The sequence below is a fragment of the Oncorhynchus tshawytscha genome, linkage group LG02 (assembly GCF_018296145.1).
Source record: "Oncorhynchus tshawytscha isolate Ot180627B linkage group LG02, Otsh_v2.0, whole genome shotgun sequence".
NCBI classification, from domain to species: Eukaryota; Metazoa; Chordata; class Actinopteri; order Salmoniformes; family Salmonidae; genus Oncorhynchus; species Oncorhynchus tshawytscha.
The window spans coordinates 24,502,017-24,526,830 of record NC_056430.1 but is presented as its reverse complement, the minus strand read 5'-3'; the positions used below and the strand labels follow the sequence as shown (position 1 = coordinate 24,526,830).

The window sequence follows — 24,814 nt, the reverse complement described above, 5'->3', positions numbered from 1 at the left end:
TATTATTCTACAATGGAGAAAATAGTAAAAATAAAGAAAAATCCTTGAATGAGGAGGTGTTCTAAAACTTTGGACAGGTAGTGTATGTATTTTTTTTACATAATACTTATTTTCTTAAAACGGCATTGTTGGTTATAAGGGCTAAGTAAGCATTTCACTATAAGGTCTACCTACACCTGTTGTATTTGGCATATGTGACAAATACAATTGGATTTGATTTGAATGAGTAGGTGTGTCCAAACTTTTGACGGGTACTGTATATTTCTACTTATATGACCTTACAATGCGTGGTGCCTCGATCCAACATTAATGCACGAGAGATACAATCACATCCCCTCAACCATCTCCGACGTGGGGAGGAGAGGCCGTTACAATCGGCAAATGTGGACGCCATCGTTTATTTCCGTGAAGCCAATCCCAGTCTGTCTCTATGGTGTTTTATTTTTCAACAAGCCGAATAGAGCTCGGTTTTTTCCGTGCAGTAGCAATTAAAGCCGAGAGTCTTTTGCGCGAGGCACAGGCATCAGTCGGTTTGGGTAGCACTGTAAAATTGTTTACGTCTTACTGAACAAGTAGATAAGTATTTTGAAAATGGAATCAGCTAACCAGGTATGTTTATTGATTGTAAATGGTGTTTGGTCAGGTCTCAAAATAATGTGCGTTAAAAGGCCTTTATTCAAATTTGTCAAATTATATACTAATAGTTATGGCTATTTGATTAACACTATAGTTTTTGTTTCCATGTCATTGTTGTTGTCATTATTCCCTTAGCTCGTGTCTGTTGGAACGTTTCAAGTGCTTAAATTACCCCTTGGATTTATCCGCGTTTTGGAATGGGTAAGTTGAGTGTTTGCAGAAACACTTATTTGTTTTGTTTGAGTTAACTGAACGATAACATGTTTACAGTAGGAAGTCAATTTATTGATCCTATCTATTAGTGTCTGCCGATATACCGCCTAGCTGTATACATTGCACAGTCGTATTTGCATTTGCTCACTGAACCCCTGTGCGATTTCATAATTGCGTGTTTGTTTTGCCTACCTAAGCGGGCTTGTTGTGTTTTTGAGAGTAGCGTTAGGCAATCCTGTACGTTTTGTTTTCATTCATTTCCATTACTCTCAGGTTAAACTTTTTATTTTTATAATTGCGTTCTATGTCGTGTATAGTGATGTTCCACTTTCTCTGATGAGGAACCATCCCAGCGCATGTTCAATCAGCGTGTGAACAATTCGCTTTACATTGACCAAATGGTTCAAGTTTATGTAATGAATTGCTGCTCTATTACATAAGGCTAGTGTGGCTACTACTTCGTCTTCACTGGGAGGCTGGTCACATTGGTTGTTTAGGTGTAACGGTTATTCACGGTGATATTTATGGGTCAGTCTAAAATAGCAGGCAGGTGATCCAAAACGTTCAGTCAGTCAGAGCTCGTTTGTGTGTGTGTGTGTGTGTGTGTGCGTGCTCTCATCCTGTCACATATGGATAAACAATAAAGGAAAAGCAGCACTCTAGTAGCTTTGATGCAGTAATGTATTGACCAATGTTTCAACAGCAAGCTGTCTTTATTAGGGGTTCACGTCAAAACACTGCAAGTCACTGGTATATATTTGGTTGCCATAATTCCATTGTAATCATGGGTGGCTGTGGCATTAAATAATTTGTCAATTTACAAATATCAACAATATAAAAGCATGAAGGGATATCAAATTATCATATGTCGCCTACAATTTAATTTCAATGTTATTTAGGCCTACTTATCTAAATTACAACTGTGACATGGCACAGGGGTCAGCTGTTGAATTGAAATATTATTATTTTTTATATAACAGTAGGCAGTCATTGGTTGACTGATGTTTCAGTATATGGTGACTCTTTGCAGAACACACACACACACACACACACACACACAAACACAAACAGCTTGAAATTGGTGGCTTCTGGGGCAATGGCTGACAGAGCTCTGAGCATGTAGTAGTGTCACGGTGTCACAGTGACATGGAGATGATAGTTTCACTCTATGAGTGTGTTGAAACAATGCAGAGGAATAGAGGAGGAAACAGCATCTTTCCCATCAGGAGCAGAGTGACACAGAGACAGCTAACCCATTGACACACTCGGATGCTCAGAGTGGTTAAATTGGTTCAGCTTAATTAGTATGAGTGGCCAGAGTCAGAAAAAAAGAGATGACCGAGATGTAAATAAAACCAAGTAATCGTCAGTACCTTTACTATTACGGACTCTTATGAGCAGTTCATTCTGCACAACATTGCATCCTGAGAAGTGTGTGATAATCTATTACTCAAGTCATATGTCCAAATGTATTCAAAGATCATCAAAATAGGAAGAACTTGAATTTTACTGAAGTGCATTATTATGCTTCTGAAAGCTATGAACGTATTTTTGCCCCAGATGATCCTTGTTTGCCAGGATATGGCCCTCAGCAGTCAGTCAGTATTAGGTTGCTAAGAGAAGGACAGAAGTATTTGCTTTCATGGAGGACTTGTGAGGATGACCACACAATGCTTTATTTAACTAGGCAAGTCAGTTAAGAACAAATTCTTATTTACAATGACAGCCTACCCCAGCCAAACCCTAATCCGGATAACGCTGGGACAATTGTGCACAGCCCTGGGACTCCCAACAACAGCCGGTTGTGATACAGCCTGGAATTGAACCAGGGTCTGTAGTGACGCCTCTAGTACTAAAATGCAGTGCCTTAGACTGCTGTGCCACTCAGAAGCCCTAGTGTACCAATCATGAGCCACATCTATTCGTGTTCTACCCAAAGTTGCAAAATAAATGCTGTGATCTATTTAATAAACACAAGAGACCAGCAAAATGGATAAAAGAGTGTGTTGGTATAGCAGGAACAGCGGCATCTAGTCATCAAAACCTGATACTTTCACACTACTTTATGGTAAATAATCATCTCCCATGCATTTCCAAAGCTGCAACTCTGGCTCTCTGGCACGTTGTCAGTATGTGGCGGACAATTCTCCAAACACCTGTAAGCTTCCCATTCTCAAGTCATGTAGAAGCTGCGCTTTAAGATGTGCCCTAGCTCCTTGTTGTGTGTTCGTCTCTGTGTACGTGCGTGTGTCCGTGTGTCAGTGTATATGTAAGTGTAGTGCAGTGTTTTTTATGGATAAAAAAAAGGCTTAGGTGGTGGGTGTGACAGGCGTGTGGTGGGGGGCGTGGCAATACCCACAGTTGGCCTGTTGTCGCGGCTGCATTTTAGAGGCCCCATCTTGGCGGTGTAGAGACATTTTTGCATTTTAAGGCAATTTCCTGCAATTCTACACATTTCTCCATGGAGATGAGAGACATTTGTGAAGTTTTAGATCTAATTTGATACAATTCTACACATTTTGCTGTGGAGCTGAATTAAATGTTGAAATTTAAAGATAATTTCCTGCAGTTCTATGTATTTTGCCATGGCTAATGCTGTTATTTGCTCAGACATAATAACAAAATCAAAACTGCAAAATGTTCTAATATGGATTTGTATGGCTTGTCACATCAGATATCAGTATAGGATCTGTGACTTCCGTGTGACTGTGAAACTTGATACACCTGTCTCAGCTACTGTAGGTTTTTCTCAACAAGACAATTTATTATTGTTTTCATAGGGCAACATGTTGGTAAGTCTCAAGAAAACAGAACCATACGGAAGTTGGGCTTTCGCTGTTTTGATTTCACAAATCACAAGCTTTGCACTCAAACCTGGCATTGCTAATCGACACCTGTTCAAAATGGCAATGCTACAAAGTTCATATGTCAAATTTTCATCTACTCTTTGAGATTGACCCCGGTCCACTGCCTCTTATAGAGCAGAGTAGAGTGGGAGAGAGGAGCCAAAAAGCCTCCATTGTTATGCAAATTAGGCAGTACTACAAAAGTGGAATTATCATTTCATATAATTTTTGCTTTTGAATGCCAGGGGATTGGTGAAAAGAGATGCAACTTCTCTAGGGAGAATGAATCTCCCTCTCTCTCTCTCTCTGCATGCGAGGCTTATCACCCGGGAAACACATGTGGGTGTAATCACGTCCTTGTACTGACCACGTTGTGGTTTGGGTCTGTTTTTACTCCCAGCAGCCTTCAATACTACAGTGACTGTACTGTTGGACTTGTTTTGATGACTACCTCCCTGGAAGATAATTTGCTGTTAGAGATATATCATTCCTATCCGAAGGATATTTGCATACAGAGCTGATGTAAAAAAAAATGTAAAAAATAATTCAAGCAACGCTCTGAGTTCAAGTTTACTAGATCATCAGAATGCAAATCCACTGACTTCCGGAGACAGTAGAGCTTGTAATAAGGCCCATGTATTTAGTATTGAGTATTTATTTATGATCCCCATTAGCTGTTGCCAAGGGGTGCTGCAGCACACCCTGAAAAATACAAATATATAAACTTTTTTTTTAAATCACAAAAGTAGTGCACTGGGACTTTACTAGTCCTGTATTAGTGGACCTATATAGTATTCTGTAGCATATCTTTGTTTATTGCATACATTTTGCAATCATTGGATTGCAATGCAGGTGCGGTAAAATAATCCAGTCCAGTTTAATGAATTACAGTGTAGGCTAATCCAAGTGTAGGCTACGACACAATGTAAATGGAGAAGAAGGCTAAAACGTGGTCAGCGGCAGATCAAAATAGTGTTAGGAAGTCTCCGGGTGAAAGGAGGAGTTGTCTACGGTGCTGTCATTCAAGGTCCTTTATTTACCCTGTTCGTAATGAGCAAGTGACGGTTGCATTTTGGATTCTGCTCAGATGGATGAAGCCAGCAGGGAACACATGCAGCATACAGACATCACGGCTACAGCCCTACTACAGATCTTACTTGCAGTGGTGCAGTGCCTATTTTTTAGATGAGGGAGCACACAAAATATGTAAGTGACGTCATCATTTCCTCAATCAAAGTTTCTACCAACAGTAGCCTATTGAATAGCCTATCATGGCTCTCCAACCCTGTTCCTGGAGTGCTACCGTCCTGTAGGTGTCACGTATACTCCCTCTCCGGCCTCTAGGTCGATTATGCCACACACCTGTCACCATCGTCTTGCGCACCTGGGCCTCATGACACTCACCTGAACTCCATCACCTCCTTGATTATCTTTACTCTATCTGTCACTCCCCTTGGTTCTTTCCTCAGGTGTTATTGGCTCTGTTTCATGTCGGTGCGTTGTTTGTGTTTCGTGTTTATTGTTTTGTTTCTTTACTAAAACACTCACTCCCTGTACTTGCTTCCCGACTCTCAGCGCACTCGTTACAGTAGGGTTTCAGACTAACCCGATTCATCTTATAAACCAGCTAATTATTTGAATCAGTTGCGCTCGATTAGTGTTAGAATGAAAACCTAAATGGTGGTAGCTCTCCAAGAACAAACAGGGTTGGAGAGCCCTGTTGTAGAAATGCCAAAAAGTAATCCTCCAATTAAAATGTTGCCTAAGCCAACACATATTGTCTCAATAAAATGTCATATTTGCACCTGCATGCCAATCATTAGATTGATCTCAATCAGTTTCATAGGAATAGCCTATGCATTTAGATTTTCTTGAATGAATGTTTCGTGAGTGACTTAGAGCAGATGATAACAAACTATTAGCCTTGCTTGTATTTTGTTTCAATCAAAGCATACAGCGCATTCAGACTTTTTCCGCATTTTGTTACATTGCAGCCTTATTTTACTCCTGTGGCATACTGCATTAGTATCGAATAGCCCCCGCGATATGCAACTTCTCAGGGAAGTTAGGAACCAATATAGACAGTCAGTTAGGAAAGCAAAGGCTAGCTTTTTCAAACAGAAATTTGCATCCTGTAGCACAAACTCCAAAAAGTTCTGCGACACTGTAAAGTCCATGGAGAATAGGAGCACCTCCTCCCAGCTGCCCACTGCACTAAGGCTAGGAAACACTGTCACCACCGATAAATCAATGATAATCAAGAATTTCAATAAGCATTTTTCTACGGATGGCCAAGCTTTCCACCTGGCTACCCCTACCCCGGTCAACAGCTCTGCACCCCCCACAGCAACTTGCCCAAGCCTCCCTCATTTCTCCTTCACCCAAATCCAGATAGCTGATGTTCTGAAATAGCTGCAAAATCTGGACCCCTACAAATCAGATAGGCTAGACAATCTGGACTCTCTCTTTCTAAAATTATCCACCACAATTGTTGCAACCCCTATTACTAGCCTGCTCAAATTCTCTTTCGTATCGTCTGAGATCCCCAAAGATTGGAAAGCTGCCGCGGTCATCCCCTTATTCAAAGGAGAAGACACTCTAGACCCAAACTGTTACAGACCTATCTCTATCCTACTCTGCCTTTCCAAGGTCTTCGAAAGCCAAGTTAACAAACAGATCACCGACCATTTCGAATCCCACCGTACCTTCTCTGCTATGCAATCTGGTTTCTGAGCTGGTCATGGGTGCACCTCAGCCACGCTCAAGGCCTTAAACGATATCATAACCTCCATCGATAAAAGATAATACTGTGTAGCCGTATTCATCGACCTGGCGAAGGCTTTCGACTCTGTCAGTCAATGAATTCTTATCGGCAGACTCAATAGCCTTGGCTTCTCAAATGACTGCCTCGCCTGGTTCACCAACTACTTCTCAGATAGAGTTCAGTGTGTCAAATCGGAGGGCCTGTTGTCCGGACCCCTGGCAGTCTCTATGGGGGTGCCACAGGGTTCAATTCTCAGGCCGACTCTTTTCTCTGTATATGATGTCGCTCTTGCTGCTGGTGATTCTCTGATCCATCTCTACGCAGACGACACCATTCTGTATACATCTGTCCTTTTTTTGGACACTGTGCTAACAAACCTCCAAATGTGTTTCAATGCCATATAGCCCTCCGTCCATGGTCTGCAGCTGCTTTTAAATGCTAGTAAAACTAAGTGCATGCTCTTCAACCGATTGCTGCCCGCATCCTCCCGCTCAACAAGCATTACTACTCTGGACGGTTCTGACCTAGAATACGTGGACAACTACAAATACCTAGCTGTCTGGTTAGACTGTAAACTCTCCTTCCAGACTCACATGAAGCATCTCCAATCCAAAATTAAATCTAGAATCGGCTTCCTATTTCGCAAGAAAGCCTCCTTCACTCAATCCGCCAAACATACCCTCGTAAAACTGACTATCCTACCGATCCTTGACTTTAGCCATGTCATTTACAAAATAGACCCCAACACTATACTCTGCAAACTGTATGTAGTCTATCACAGTGTCATCCGTTTTATCACGAAAGCCCTATATACTACCCACCACTGCGACCAGTATGCTCTCGTTGGCTGGCACTCACTACATATCCGTTGCCAAACCCACAGGCTCCAGGTCATCTATAAGTCTTTGCTAGGTAAAGCCCCACCTTATCTCAGCTCACTGGTCACCATAGCAACACCCACACATAGCACGCGCTCCAGCAGGTACATTGCACTGGTCATCCCCAAAGCCAACACCTCCTTTGGCCGCCTTTCCTTCCAGTTCTATGCTGCCAATGACTGGAACGAATTGCAAAAATCACTGAAGCTGGAGTCTTATATCTCCCTCTAACTGTAAGCCTCAGCTGTCAGAGCAGCTTACAGATCATTGCACCTGTACATAGCCCATCTGTAAATAGCCCACCCAACTACCTCATCCCTATATTGTTTTTTTTCTCCTTTGGCACCCCAGTATCTCTACTTGCACATTCATCTTCTACACATCTATCACTCCAGTGTTCAATTGCTATATTGTAATTATTTTGCCACTGTGGACAATTTATTGCCTTACCTCCCTAATCTTACTTCACACTGTACAGTGGGGTAAAAGTATTTAGTCAGCCACCAGTTGTGCAAGTTTTCCCACTTAAAAAGATGAGAGAGGCCTGTAATTTTCATCATAGGTACACTTCAACTATGAAAGACAAAATAAGAAAAAAAATCCAGAAAATCACATTGTAGGATTTTTAATGAATTTATTTGCAAATGATGGTGGAAAATAAGTATTTGGTCACCTACAAACAAGCAAGATTTCTGGCTCTCACAGACCTGTAACTTCTTTAAAAGGATCCTCTGTCCCCCACTCGTTACCTGTATTAATGGCACCTGTTTGAACTTGTTATCAGTATAAAAGACACCTGTCAACAACCTCAAACAGTCACACTCCAAACTCCACTATGGCCAAGACCAAAGAGCTGTCAAAGGACACCAGAAACAAAATTGTAGACCTGCACCAGGCTGGGAAGACTGAATCTGCAATAGGTAAGCAGCTTGGTTTGAAGAAATCAACTGTGGGAGCAATTATTAGGAAATGGAAGACATACAAGACCACTGATAATCTCCCTCGATCTGGGGCTCCACGCAAGATCTCACCCGGTGGGGTCAAAATGATCACAAGAACGGTGAGCAAAAATCCCAGAACCACACGGGAGGACCTAGTGAATGACCTGCAGAGAGCTGGGACCAAAGTAACAAAGCCTACCATCAGTAACACACTACGCCGCCAGGGACTCAAATCCTGCAGTGCCAGACGTGTCCCCCTGCTTAAGCCAGTACATGTCCAGGCCCATCTGAAGTTTGCTAGAGAGCATTTGGATGATCCAGCAGAAGATTGGGAGAATGTCATATGGTCAGATGAAACCAAAATATAACTTTTTGGTAACAACTCAACTCATCGTGTTTGGAGGACAAAGATGCTGAGTTGCATCCAAAGAACACCATGCCTACTGTGAAGCATGGGGGTGGAAACATAATGTTTTGGAGCTGTTTTTCTGCAAAGGGACCAGGACGACTGATCCGTGTCAAGGAAAGAATGAATGGGGCCATGTATCGTGAGATTTTGAGTGAAAACCTCCTTCCATCAGCAAGGGCATTGAAGATGAAACGTGGCTGGGTCTTTCAGCATGACAATGATCCCAAACACACCGCCCGGGCAACGAAGGAGTGGCTTCGTAAAAAGCATTTCAAGGTCCTGGAGTGGCCTAGCCAGTCTCCAGATCTCAACCCCATAGAAAATCTTTGGAGGGAGTTGAAAGTCCATGTTAGCCAGCAAAAAAACATCACTGCTCTAGAGGAGATCTGCATGGAGGAATGGGCCAAAATACCAGCAACAGTGTGTGAAAACCTTGTGAAGACTTACAGAAAACGTTTGACCTCTGTCATTGCCAACAAAGGGTATATAACAAAGTATTGAGATAAACTTGCAAATCTGTCTGTCTGTCTGTCTGTCTGTCTGTCTGTCTGTCTGTCTGTCTGTCTGTCTGTCTGTCTGTCTGTCTGTCTGTCTGTCTGTCTGTCTGTCTGTCTGTCTGTCTGTCTGTCTGTCTGTCTGTCTGTCTGTCTGTCTGTCTGTCTGTCTGTCTGTCTGTCTGTCTGTCTATCTGTGTGGGCGGGCGGGCTGGCGTATGCGTGTGAGTGTGTCTCCACAGTCCGCATGTGATGTGGATGGAGTTTTAGGCTGTAACTTAGCTCTGCTAATGCTAACCCATCATGTCAGAGGGGAGCTCACGTCTCTGGGTTCGTCTCAGTCTGTGAGTCAGGCAGGAGAAGGTTGGCCTGTCCCTTCCTTTTTGTTGGCACAGCCTCTCGTCGAAGCGAGGAGCAGAGATCATGCCCAATGCCACTCTTCTCAACATCGATCAGCGAGTGAAACCCTACAAGGGAAAGGTTGGCGAGTGTAGTCTAATGGTCTGGAGTAGAAATCATGCACCAATATTGAATTTTTAAAGCCTGTTTTATTAAATGAAGTCCCTTTAATATAAACCACATGGGCTGCATTTACACAGGCAGCCAAAGTCTGATATATTTGTTTTACTAATTGGTCTTTTGACCAATCAGATCAGCTCTGAAAAAGATCTGATGTGAAAAGTTCGGATGTGATTGGTCAAATTCAATAAATCTTTTTTTTTTGTATGAATAAAGACTTGCTTAAAATGCAAAAGATCTGCAAATTTGACATGTGGCCCTTTCCGTCTTCTAGGAAGATTTTACCCCACCACCCCAAACATTTTCCCAAGTTTTCACCGTCATTTGTAAAGCCCTAGTTCTTTTGTTGCTTTGACAAAGTAATTTCTGAAGATTATTATTTATTTAATGTGGTTAGTGATTCATTTACGTTTGTTCCTCAGGTCAACCCTGTTACGTGAATGGAACTCTAGTTTTAATATAGTGAAGCTGTTCTTTTAAAAAAACTTTTCAGAAGACACATCGAACATCTATTAGTCAAATCATAGTGTTAAAGAGGGTGCTGGTTCTAGTATTTTTGGCCATTTTCAGTTTTTTTTTTCTGGTGGAAAACTGAGTGTGTCAAGCATAACACGTCAGCACTGTTACCCATAGATAGATAGGCAGGATTTTTTTTTTTTGCAATTGAATATTTTTGTGACGCTTGCATTCAATTGCCCCTCCCTGTTGCCTCCATTCTCCCATCACAAAGGAATTTATGGCTGATTTAAGATAAAATTGTCAACCCTGTTACGGTCAACCCTGTTACTTTATTGGCACTTACTATATAGTAAGTGAAAACATGTTTTTTATGCTCTTTACACTCTTTATAACAGAATGTTTTAATTAGGTGAAATAAATATTTTTTAAACATTTTTTTAATCAAAATTACACTACCCAAAAAGCACTCTATTTGTGGAATGTTTGTAGCTCTGTAACATCATATACCATTGTGTTAAAAGCAAATAGCATTAACAGCCTCATCAAGGTGAACACCCACTGGGCACACACTGGTTGAATCAACGTTGGTTCCACTTCATTTTAATGAAATTTCATTGAACCAACGTGGAATAGACATTGAATTGACATCTGGGTCCAGTTGGCATATACTGTAGGTGTGAACACCACACTTTTGTGTCTCATCTCTTTAATAAAGATTGAGAATTTGACATGCCCAGTAATATGAATGTAAAGTGTCATTCTGCTAAAAGTGTCCACTCTTACATATAATACAATTACTGGAACTCTCACTCATAGGTTTTTGCACAAATATTAACTTTCACATACACACACACAAATCACTGCTGTTGTCTTTCATTTACAATCTGTAGAAACTATGAGAATAGAAAGGTTCAGAACTTGTAAGGGTTCTCGTCCTCCTCTTCTGAGGAGGAGTAGCGAGAAGGATCGGAGGACCAATGCGCAGCGTGGTAAGTGTCCAGTTATGTTTTTTAATAAAGACAATAGAACACTCGAACAAAAACAACAACCGATGACGTGAATATACAAAACCGAAAACAGTACCGTGTGGACCAAACACCCACAACCCAAAAGTGAAACCCAGGCTACCTAAGTATGATTCTCAATCAGGGACAACAATTGACAGCTGCCTCTGATTGAGAAACATACTAGGCCGAACTCAAAAACCAACGTAGAAAAACAAACATAGACTGCCCACCCAACTCACGCCCTGACCATACTAAAACAAAGATATAATAACAGAACTAAGGTCAGAACGTGACAGAACTTTTGTGAAACATCAAAGCACAGTTGAAAAATATATTGCAAATAGAAGACAAAAATGGATGGTGTTAAGAGATAGATGGGAGGGGTTGAGTGGAGCTGAAGGGTGGGACTAAAAACAACAAGATAACTAATGCAAAATATACTGTGCCCGTAAAATGTATATGGGTTCAGAACTTGTGAAACAACACAGTTAGAAATATATGGCAAATATAAATCAAACTGGATGGTCTTCAGAGATAGATGGGAGGGGTTGACTGTAGCTGAAGGATGACTATTGTATAATTGTAAAATGCTATTTTAAAATACATTGTGTCATTAAAATGAATATATTATGTATAAGCTGGAAGTAGAAGCCTACATTTTGGGGAGGGGGGGTAGGGTTAGGGGAAAATAATAAAGGAAAATATATTTAAAAAATATATATTATTACTGTGTATATATGTTTACAAAAAAAATAACTATCTGCTGTCCTACCATCCACACATACTAAACACTGTACCACTGCCGGGTGGTGTATGCATACTAACACAAACACACACACACACAGTCGTAACATTTCCTTGTTGTGTGGCCGAGGCTGACTAACTGCTGTGACAGTGACTGCAGGGCAGGGGATGGGCTCCAGCTAGGTCACCTGACCAAGTAGCCATGGAAACCCCACGAGGAGAAGAGGAGCATGAAGAAGCACTGTTATGAAATAAATTGAGATTTTCTGCTTGCTTGTGGTCAGTCATGCTTGCAGAAATATGTGAGGAGAGGAGAGAGAGAGAGAGAGAGAGAGAGAGAGAGAGAGAGAGAGAGAGAGAGAGAGAGAGAGAGAGAGAGAGAGAGAGAGAGAGAGAGAGAGAGAGAGAGAGAGAGAGAGAGAGAGAGAGAGAGGAGAGAGAGAGAGAGAGAGAGAGAGAGAGAGAGAGAGAGAGAGAGAGAGAGAGAGAGAGAGAGAGAGAGAGAGAGAGAGAGAGAGAGAGAGAAGAGAGAGAAGAGAGAGAAGAGAGAGAAGAGAGAGAGGCATGGGTTAATCAAGTCACAAAGCATTCACCACGTAGCACAATCAACTTCCATGATAACTTGATTCTACCATAATGTCTTGATCATATTGTTTTCACAGTGTATGTTGGGCTAGTTATGTCAGTAAATCACTTTGAAGTACAGTATTGCATATCTGAGATTGTCCTCTTTTAAGACTAAATGGGTATAAATAAGAGGACTATGAACAAAAAGGACCTCATTGAAAATGGAGGCTCACCATGGTCCAGACCATTTAAAGGCAGATAAAAAAGTTTTTCCAAAACAGATCTGTTTGTAGCTTTCTACATTGGGCAATTGTCTTTGATTAAGCGCAAGCGTAAATGTGATTTAGTTTATTCTCCCTGTTGTCTCTGACAGTTTTTGAAAGACGGTTGCTGTTTTATTTTGTAATGAGCTAGCTAAAAAATTGCTCATGTTACCACACTGACAGACCATGTAGGAGGAAACTGCATTGTAGATAATGCACAATGCTTCCACTCGAGTGGAGGAGAAGGGATATTTTTATCACACACACAGACACACAGACACAGACACAGTATCACTGGAGACAGGCACAGTATGGAAACACGTGTGGGGGGAAAGCCCTTGATAGGTAGTGTTGTTTGTACTTTCTTCAGAGGCTATGCTTTATCATCACATACTCATATAGACACTTACCAAACACAACAGCTTGAGTGTGTTACACTGAAGTGTGCTGCAACAGTAGGCGAGAGGTGCTGTAGCAAGGATCATATCCCTGTTTGGTTCTTCTAAGCCCAGTGGTAATAATGTTGTAATAGCTGGGTTCCTGGCTCTCAGGGTGGTTGTGTAGACCCTTTATATGACTATTGTAATGGTGGTTTAAAACATTTAATGGGCTGCAGACATGGTCATCTCTTTCCCTCTCCTCTTGATAAAGACTGTCCCAGATTTCTGCAGTTGTAGAGAGAAGATTTCAGGCTTTTGGTTCCCCAAGTGAGTACTTCATGCTGCGACGCCTACGTCTTGAATAGAGCAGGTGGATAGCAGCGTCTACGGTGCCTGAGGGAACATAAGTGTTGCTGATGAATGCTGTGCTGAGGCTCCTCAGTGAGACTGACTGAATACACAGTGTCCTTAGCATGATCTCCATCTTTACTCTGCACTTGATCCCTCTCCATCTACCACTTCCTTGTTTGCCAACCCCCACACTCCTTCTTACACTCACTCGCTCTCTCCTCAGTTCTCACCATTTCACTTTCACTTCTCCTTGTTTTCTGTTTTCTCCCTTGATTTCGTTCTTCATTCTCGTTGAGTCCATCCCAGCTCTCATCCCAGCCCTCATTATAATTTATATATATCATGTATGTTTTCATGGGGGTGAGGGATGTACCTTGTTGTGTGTATGTGTAACTAACTGTGGTGATCTGTGAGGATAGAATTTCCCCTAGAAGGACAAAAAACATAATCATTCCCCAGCCCTTGTCCTAGCCTCATCCTAGCTTTTTCCCCCAGTGTTCTCTCCATCCTAGCCCTCATCCCAGCTTCTCTCCCAGGCCTCATCCCTCCCCCAGGAGCCCAGCTGGGAGAGGCAGATAAACACACAGGGGTGCGGGGCTTAGCACACACTCCCCTTCACAATGCCACGCTCTCCTGTTCAAAGGCCTCCACCATAAATGAGAGGGGTAAACATAGGGAATGGAGGCAGCTGCAGGAAAGGGAGGGAGGGAGGGAGGGAGGGAGGGAGGGAGGGAGGGAGGGAGGGAGGGAGGGAGGGAGGGAGGGAGGGAGGGAGGGAGGGAGGGAGGGAGGGAGGGAGGGAGGGAGGGAGGGAGGGAGAGAGGGAGAGTAATGTGATGTTATGTTGGAATTGCGCTCTCTCTCAGTTGTGTTTGTGTGTGTAAATGTAAAATGTGTATGCGTGTAAGTGTGTGTGTGCATGTGTGCATGCGTGTAAGTGTGTGTGTGCGTGTGTGCGTGCATGTTGCTTTTTATAATCCCCTTATCCCTCTCAACCAAAACAGTGTGATGTGAGCGTTAAATGCAATATCATACTTAAAAGCACTGAATATATTTGCTTATGCCCTCCTGCTGTGTTTCTTTGTGCTTGAGATTAGGAAATGAGAAGAGACTGACAGTATACTTGGGGTAATGGGGTGTTAAGAGAAGGGAGAGACCCTGACCGAGTATAGTGTAGCTGTGCTCTGGAATGGCCTCTCCTAGCCTAGCCTAGCATCCTGCTCTACTATGCTGGACACAGTCCGTGCTCCACTGATGCCATGCCACCCCAGGGAGAATCCAAAATGCGTCACAGCAGCTAGCACACATATGGGGTCACTGTACTGTCATGGAGTGGACAGAGAGCAGGGCTGCCGTGGAGAGGACAGAGAGCAGGGCTGCCGTGGAGAGGACAGAGAGCAGGGCTGCCGTGGTCAGGACAGAGAGCAGGGCTGCCGTGGAGAGGACAGAGAGCAGGGCTGCCGTGGTCAGGACAGAGAGCAGGGCTGCCGTGGAGAGGACAGAGAGCAGGGCTATGGGATGGCCTGACTGGAGCTTTAACTTTATCCTGCTTTGATTCAATAAGGACAAGTTTGTAGAATTTGGATGTCTTTTTTCATGATCCTAGTAATTGTGATTGGGTGATTGGGGTTCTCTCACTCGCGCACACACGCACATGCATATATACACGCACACACACACATGTGTGAGAGGTTGATGTCAGGACAACAACCTCTCCCTCAATGTGAGACAAAGACAAAGGAGCTGATTGTGGACTATAGGAAAAGGATGGCCGAACAGACCCGATTAACTTCAACAGCCCTGAGAGTGGAGCGGGTTGAGAGTTTCAAGTTCCTTGGTGTCCACATCACCAATGAACTATCATGGTCCAAACACACCAACACAGTTGTGAAGAGGACATGACAACACCTTTTCCCCCTCAGGAGACTGGCATGGGTCCCCAGATCCTCAAAAAGTTTGACATTTGCACCATCGAGAGCATCCTGACCGGTTGCATCACCGCCTGGTATTGCAAATGCTCGGCATTTGATGACCGTAAGACGCTGCAGAGGGTAGTGCGTACGGCCAAGTACATCACTGGGGCCAAGCTTCCTGACGTCCAGGAACTATATACTAGGCGGTGTCAGAGGAAGGCCCAAAAAATAGTCAAAGACTCCAGTCACCCAAGTCACAGATTGATCTCTCTGCTACCGCACAGCAAATGGTACCGGAGTGCAAAGTCTAGGACCAAAAAGCTCCTTAACAGCTTCTACCCCCAAGCCATAAGACTGCTGAACAATTAATCAAATGGCCACCCGGACTATTTACATTGACCCCCCCTCCTTTGTTTTTACACTGCTGCTACTCGCTGTTTATTATCTATGCATATTCACTTTACACGTTACTCCGACTAGCCTGTACCCCTGCACATTGACTCTGTACCGGTATCCCCTGTTAACAAACCTCCAAACGAGCTTCAATGTCATACAGCACTCCTTCCGTGGCCTGCAATTGCTTTTAAATGCTAGTAAAACTAAATGCATGCTCTTCAACCGATTGCTGCCCGCACCCGCCCACCTGTCTAGCATCACTACTCTGGTCGGTTCTGACTTAGAATTTGGGGACAACTACAAATACCTAGGTGTCTGGTTAGACTGTAAACTCTCCTACCAGACTCACATTAAGCATCTCCAATCCAAAATTAAATCTAGAATCGGCTTCCTATTTTGCAACAAAGCCTCCTTCACTCATGCTGCCAAACATACCCTCATAAAACTGACTATCCTACCGATCCTTGACTTTGGCGATGTCATTTACAAAATAGCATCCAACACTCTACTCAGCAAACTGGATGTAGTCTATCACAGTGCCATCCGTTTTGTCACCAAAGCCCCATATACTACCCACCACTGCGACCTGTATGCTCTCATTGGCTGACCCTCACTACATATTCTTTGCCAAACCCACTGGCTCCAGGTCATCTATAAGTCTTTGCTAGGTAAAACCCCACCTTATCTCAGCTCACTGGTCACCATAGCAACACCCACCCGTAGCACACGCTCTAGCAGGTATATTTCACTGGTCATCCCCATTTCCTTTGGCCACCTTTCCTTCCAGTTCTCTGCTGCCAATGACTGGAACGAATGACAAAAATCACTGAAGCTGGAGTCTTATCCCTCTCTAACTTTAAGCATCAGCTGTCAGAGCAGCTTATCGATCACTGTACCTGTACACAGCCAATCCGTAAATATCACACCCAACTACCTCAGTTGTTATTTATCCCCTTGCTCTTTTTCACCACAGTATCACTACTTGCAAATCGTCATCTATCACTCCAGTGTTAACGCTACATTGTGATTATTTGACCTATTTATTGCCTTACCTCCCTACTCTTCTACATTTGCACACACTGTACATCTATTTTCCATTGTGTTATTGACTCTATGTTTGTGTATGTGTAACTCTGTGTTGTTGTTTTTGTCGCACAGCTTTGCTTTATCTTGGCCAGGTCGCAGTTGTAAATGAGAACTTGTTCTCAACTGGCCTATCTGGTTAAATAAAGGCGAAATCAAATTAAATAAATATAGCCTTGTTCTTGTTCTGTAATTTTCTTGTTATGTAATTTTCTTGTCTTACTTTTTGATTATATATATATTTGTTTACTTTATTTATTTAGTAAATATTTTCTTAACTCTATTTCTTGAACCACATTGTTGGTTAAGGGCTTGTAAGTAAGCATTTCACGGTAAGGTCTACTACACCTGTTCTATTTGGCAGATGTGACAAATAAAATGTGATTTGATTTGACATGCACACACACACACACTGTGGATATATGAAGCATTAGTAGCCAGATGGCTATGAGCAGCTCAGTTAATTAAAAGAAGGAGATAAGATTAGGCTGTCTCAGGCAGGGGCCTAACCAGGAACACATTACAATTCTATTAAACTTTTCCCACACTGGAAACCCTACTGAACTGTCCAGTGTACCTACTACGCCTCCAACTACCTTTCCTCAATGTCCATTTACCACCACAAGGTGCACAGATCACCTGATAATAATGGCTGTGGTAGTATACAGTATATGAGATGTTCAGTTATTATACATCAGTTCAAGCATGCATTTTTACTCTCGTTTGTAACAGTTTTGAATGCCTCATTTAGGCTTATTAAAGCGAAATGTCCTGATGAATCTGATACAGATCTCTTGCACAAGCCACTCTACAATAGTATTTAGCCAGAAGAGATGCAGTATATGAAAGAAGTGGTATCTCCACGGATGTGTGTATCTTCAATGAAAGTGAATATTAAAAACCCAGGGGAAGTGTATGTGACATTGTCATGACATTAAAATGAATGGTAACATGGAGGTATTAATTGACCAAATTGATTTCCCAAGGTTATGTATGTCCTAGATATATCTTCATTCCAGACGTTTCCTTTTTGTTCTACTGTATTATTGACTGTATGTTTTGTTCATTCCATGTGTAACTCTGTGTTGTTGTATGTGTCGAACTGCTATGCTTTATCTTGGCCAGGTCACAGTTGCAAATGAGAACTTGTTCTCAACTAGCCTACCTGGTAAAATAAAGGTGAAAAAAAGAATATCATAATAATAATAATGTAAAACATATGCCATCCTTTGGCTTGATGACAGCTGTCATCAAGGTGAAGGGTGGATACTTTGAAAAATATAAAATATATTTTGATTTGTTTAATACATTTTTGGTTACTACAAGATTCCATATGTGTTATTAACGGTTTTGATGTCTTCACTATTATTCTACAATATAGAAAATAGTAAAAATAAAGAAAAACCCTTGAATGACTAGGTGTGTCCAAACTTTTGACTGTTACTGTATGTGTGTATGAATGTGTGCAGATGTGTGTGCATGTTTGCACTTGTGCATGTTTATATGTGACTCATATTCTGTAGGTGTGCACGTGTAAGTCAATGTTGATGCTCGTACCCAGATGAATGTGTGAGGTCAAGCTGCATAATCTGAAAATGGCATACCAAATTTAATTAGCCCCTCCAGGAGTTGAACGCCATTGAAATCAAACTGTAACCTCGCCTCCTTTTGGTAAACTGGCCATCCAGCTGCCTGTAATGGCAGACTGGAGCTGCATACTACGTAGGTGTCAGCTCTGATTATGGTGATCATGGTTTTGAGGAGCTTGCAGGCAAAGAGCTTTATATGGAAAATGGGCTTGGAGAGACCAAGATAGAGAAGAGGAAATGGTGTGTGCTGCTGACAGGCAGGGAGAGGGACTTGTAGCGGAAGTACTGCTGCTTCTCTTTTTACCTCTTGGGGGGACTCTACCTCTGTCATGGAGAAAGAAAGTATGTTTCCCTTCCAGTTAGTCAACTTCGGTACAACATACCATGGGGGAAGTTGCACTCTTACAACTTTGGTTGAAGGATCTACAATCACGCCTGACAAGGCTATGAAATCCATGCCTCACTGGAAGCCCTGCCTTGCAATGGTGATAAGAGTAAGGCTTGGATTCATTTCTTCAATTATTGGACCACATTTGCATGAAGAGGAACGATTCACGCTATTAAAACAAAGAATTGGAACACGAGACTGTCTGACGTTGCACCAACTTAACTGTCCCTTAGTGGTCGAGCATGCTCACCCCCTGGACGTTGTTTGCTGAAGTTTGAATGGTTCTCAGAAATGTCCTAATCACAAACGTAGTTATTGTTCGAATTGCTTAGCCTGGCTATAGCAATAAGTAAGATGGTTAATGAGACCATAACGAGGAAGGCTAAGAAGATGGGTTGCCCCAATGAATTAAAAGATACTCACATTGGTTGTCTTGTACAGTGCCTTAAGAAAGTATTCATGCCCCTTGACTTATTCCACATTTTGTTGTGTTACAGCCTGAATTCAAAATTAATGAAAACATTTTTTTTTAAATACTACACACAATACTCTACAAATACGAAGTCAAAACATGTTTTTAGACATTTTAGTAAATGTATTGAAATTGAAATACAGAAATATCTAATTTACATAAGAATTCACACACTTAAGTCAATACTTTGTAGAAGCACCTTTGGCTGCAATTACAGAGTCTTTCTGGGTAAGTCTCTAAGAGCTTTCCACACCTGGATTGTGCAACATTTTCCCACTATTCTTTTAAAAATTCTCAATTTCTGTCAAATTGGTTGTTGATCATTACTAGACAACCATTTTCAGGTCTTGCCATAGCTTTTTAAGTAGATTTAAGTCAAACTCAGCCACTCAGGAACATTCACTGTCTTCTTGGTAAGCAATTCCAGTGTAGATTTCACCTTGTGTTTTAGGTTATTGTCCTGCTGAAAGGGTCTGGTGGAAAGCAGACTGAACTGGGTTTCCTCTAGGATTTTGCCTGTGCTTATCTCCATTCTGTTTATTTTTTATTCTGAAATACTCCGCAGTCCTTAATGATTACAAGCATAGCCATAACATGATACTCAGTAATGTGTTGTATTGGATTTGCCACAAACATAACCCTTTGTATTCAGAACAAAAAGTTAAGCACTTTGCCAAATGTTTTGCAGTATTACTTTAGTGCCTTATTGCGAACAGGATGCATGTTTTGGAACATTTATATTCTGTACAGGCTTCCTTCTTTTCACTCTGTCAATTAGGTGAATATTGTGGAGTAACTATAATGTTGTTGATCCATCCTCAGTTTTCTCCTATCACAGCTATTAAACTCTGTATCTGTTTTAAAGTCACCATTGGTGAAATCCCTGAGCGGCTTCCTTCCTCTTCGGCAACTGAGTTAGGAAGGAGGCCTGTATCTTTGTAGTGACTAGGTGTATTGATACACCATCCAAAGTGTAATTAACAACTTCACCATGCTCAAAGGTATATTAAATATCTGCTATTCTTTTAAGAAATCTACCAATACCTTAGGTGCCTTTCTTTGCGAGGCATTGGAAAATCTCCCTAGTCTTTGTGGTTGAATCTGTGTTTGAAATTCACTGTTTGACTGAGGAACCTTACATATAATTGTATGTGTGGGGTATTGAGACGAGGTAGTCATTCAAAAATCATGTTAAACACTATTATTGCACACAGAGTAAGTCCATGCAGCTTATTATTTGCCTTGATAAGCAGTCTTCACGGGTGTCAAAAGTGTTGTGTCTCCCGTATGTGAGTTCGATGAAAAGTGTCCCTTCTCCACATTTAGACACACGGTTGTCAAGAGTGGGGGAAATGGAAAAAGAACCAATCTCTCCCAGTCCATAGGGTAACGTCCCGCCCCTTCACGGGAGGCTTGCTGTCTGCGCCGACCAATGGTGCGCATGCACAGTGTTGCCATGCAAACAATGACATCAGGGTACAGGGCCAATGTTCCTCTTCCCTCGGACTGCCGTGCAGAATACATATCAGCCTGCTCAGAGAAGCACAAGATTGAACTTCACTCAACTAGAGTTTCCCGTTTTGTTAAAGTGACACTATGCAGAAATCGGTCCACCATTTCCTGGTTGCTAAAACTGCCTAATTTCAGTTTATGTGACTAAACAAACTAGTATAGTGTAGTGCAGTGCAGTGGTTCCCAAACCTTTTATAGTCCTGTACCCCTTCACACATTCAACCTCCAGCTACCTCTAGCATCAGGGTCAGCTCACTCTCGAATGTTGTTTTTTCCCATCATTGTAAGCCTGCCACACACACACTATACGATGCATTTATTAAACATAAGAATGAGTGTGAGTTTTTGTCACAACCCGGCTCGTGTGAAGTGAAAAAGAGCTCCTATAGGACAGGGGCACAAATAATAATATAATAATGATCAATCATTTTGCTCTTTATTTAACCATCTTACATATTTATTTGTTCATCGAAAATTGTGAATAACTCACCACAGGTTAATGAGAAGGGTGTGCTTGAAAGGATGCACATAACTCTGCAATGTTGGGTTGTATTGGAGAGAGTCTCAGTCTTAAATTACTTTCCATTGACAGTCTGTGCCTGTATTTAGTTTTCATGCTAGTGAGGGCCAAGAATCCACTTTCACATAGGTACGTGGTTGCAAAGGGCATCAGTGTCTTAACAGCGGGATACTCTGAGCACAGCCCAATCCAGAAGTCTGTCAGTGGCTTCTGATTAAATTTTCACAGAACCGCATGTTGCAATTTCGATGAGGCTCTCTTGTTCAGATATTGGTAAGTGGACTGGAGGCAGGGGCATGAAAGGGATAACGAATCCAGTTGTTTGTGTCATCCATTTTGGGTACCTGTGTAATTGTGCACCCAACTCACACAGGTGCTTCGCTATATCACATTTGACATTGTCCATAAGCTTGAGTTCATTTGCACAGAAAAACTCATACAAAGATGGAAAGACCTGTGTGTTGTCCTTATTAATGCAGACAGAGAAGAAATACAACTTCTTAATCATAGCCTCAATTTTGTCCCGCACATTGAATATAGTTGTGGAGAGTCTCTGTAATCCTAGATTCAGATCATTGAGGCGAGACAATACATCACCCAGATAGGCCAGTCATGTGAGAAACTCATCATCATGCAAGCGGTCAGACAAGTGAAAATGATGGTCAGTAAAGAAAACTTTAAGCTCGTCTCTCAATTTAAAAATTTAAAAAAACATGTCAATACTTTGCCCCTTGATAACCAGCGCACTTCTGTATGTTGTAAAAGCGTTATATGGTCGCTGCCCATATCATTGCATAGTGCAGAAAATACACAAGAGTTCAGGGGCGTTGCTTTAAAACGTCTTTCAAGCTGTCAGGCATTTCCTTGGCAGCAAGAGCCTCTCGGTGGATGCTGCAGTGCACCCACGTGGCGTCGGGAGAAACTGCTTGCACGCGCGTTACCACTCCAATATGTCTCCCTGTCATGGCTTTTGCGCCAGCAGTACAGATACCAACATGAGCAGCAGCTACGTTTGGCTACATAGGAACCATTAGTGGAATTCCCGCGAGAGAGTAACGGTTAATGTGACCGGATGTTAATTATTTGACTAGGCTACCTGTATTTGACATTGTGTTGTTATTTCGCTGAACACTAGATGGTTGAATTTTGTTTTTGGCAGTGAAACGAGGCTACTCAGGTGACAAAAAAACCTCACCCAAATGTATAGCCCCGTTGGAAAATATAAATTAACTGTTTGAAAATGTGAAGAAAAAAAATATATATATGTTTATATTTTTATGTGAATCACATTTTTATTTGGCGTACCCCTGACAGCATACGTGTACCCCAGTTTGGGACTACCTAGTGTAGAGAATCATTGTGAAATATATTTTCCATAACCAAAATATTGTTGTTTCAGGTGTTTGAAGCTTGTGTACAAAACTGAAAGTAAAAGAGGCAAAAACAAAACGTAACCACGGTAAGCATAGCAATAGCCACATAGAACAGATCTACCGCTTCTTAGACTTGCTTTGAAGTAGAATGCTAAATCTATAACTCACATTTCTATGGAAATTTGTTCGGGTCGCCCAAAAAGTTACATATTGCCACTTTAACACTATCAAAGTTTCATTCTACTGTAGAAATTGTGCTTGAATCAATAATATATTAGCCACTTTAAATGTACCGGAACAAAACTGTGCAACACTTAGTATGTAAAACTAACTGTGCAAGAGATTTTGTTGTAGGCAGAGGGCATTGGAGTAGGATTCTATTGCATTGACAGGCACGACTCTACACGGGCCATGTGCCATAACTGCAGTAGGCCTATATGCAAATAGCAATTGCCATATATGGATCTGTGACGTTCACCTTGAACTGGACAGTGTTTACAGCATGGGAGTAGATGGGAGTAGATGCGCTTGTTTTGAGATCAAAGCGAGAGCTGCATGTAGCCACCTATGCACATTTGTTCATATTATTTGCTAGTTAGTGAGTTATTAGCCCAGTTATAGCAAATTTCTAGTCAACAATGGGGGAGTGGTTGTGTCCTACAGGAGCACAAAATATATTCAATATATGTATTTCTAGCCATCAAGTAAAGAGCTTTTTTATGTCTTAATGGGGCAATGTTGTATTTTGAGACAGTCTTGAATAAGCTTGTAGGGTTCTGTATTTATTTTCTTAGTCAACCTTGTGTTTTGTTTCTTTGTGTTCGTGAACATAGCCCTGTTTCTTTGTGTTGTTAAAGGTAGCCCTGTCTTTCATTTTTGTTCATTGATTTCACCTGTGTTAGTTACTCACCTGGTCTCATCAGCTCCTTATTTAGTTCAGTTCATTCTGTTTGTGCCTTTGTGAGGTATTGTTCATTTTGACTCTACTAAGCCTTTTCCTAGCTCATTTGTGAGAACCAGTTATAGCCTTCAATCCTCTTTTTGATTCACCTGCCTGTTTGCCTACCTGTGTATGAACATTGTCGGCCTGTGACCACGATTCCTGCCTTCCGCGAAGGCGAAATAAACACCTGCCGCGCTCTGCATGTGAATCTACACCTTTTTCTACCTGTGTATTCATTACAAAGCTATGTAGCTAAAAGGCAGAGGGTAGCATAATCTGTCTGAATCTTTGTTTTAACAGTATGGGAATAATAATACATTTTATTTTGTAAAATGGTTTCTTGCATCAAACAACACAACCTTTTCAGTCACCTCCTTGTCTGGATGACAAGTGGATAAACAGATTAATGTCAAGCCCTGCATGTTTTTTTTCCTAAAGTCTCCTGGAATGCAGGCCTACATTGAACACCAAACATTTACTTCTACTGTAGACTGGGTGATAGAACAGCTATTTCCATGTAAAAATGTTACGGGATGCATTTCTTTCAATTGTTGTTTATGGTAGGCTACTCTCAGTGGTGGAAAAAGTACCCAATTATTATACTTGAATAAAAGTAAATATACCTTAAAAGAAAATCACCCAGTAAAATACTACTTGAGTAAAAGTTTAAAAGTATTTGATTTTCAATATACTTAAGTATCAAAAGTAAATGTAATTGCTAAATTATACTTAAGTATCAAAAGTTAAAGTATAATTAATTTCACATTCCTTAAACATCCTCTCAATGTCATCTGCGTTTATTTCCAGCAAACTTAACATGTGTTAATATTTGTATGAACATAACAAGATTCAACAACTGAGACATAAACTGAACAAGTTCCACAGACACGTGACTAACATAAAAGGAATAATTGTGTCCCTGAACAAAAGGGGGGTCAAAATCAAGTAACAGTCAGTATATGGTGTGGCCACCAGCTGCATTAAGTACTGCTTTGCATCTCCTCCTCATGGACTGCACCAGATTTACCAGTTCTTACTGTGAAATGTTACCCCACTCTTCCACCAAAGCACCTGCAAGTTCCCGGACATTTCTGGGGGGAATGGCCCTAGCCCTCACCCTCCGATCCAACAGGTACCAAACGTGCTCAATGGGA

The 24,814-nt window shown here is 41.7% G+C and overlaps 1 protein-coding gene across 1 annotated transcript in view; it reads left to right on the top strand.

The window, feature by feature from the left end:
- Window positions 1–298: 298 nt before the first annotated feature.
- The window catches only part of LOC112262407 (synaptoporin-like), a 39,180-nt gene continuing 14,664 nt past the window's right edge, over window positions 299–24,814 (top strand). Inside the window, exons 1-2 of the mRNA XM_024438067.2 lie at window positions 299–609; window positions 772–837. Coding sequence (XP_024293835.1) covers window positions 592–609; window positions 772–837 — 84 coding nt within the window. The 5' untranslated portion in view covers window positions 299–591. The remainder of the gene's footprint in view (window positions 610–771; window positions 838–24,814) is intronic.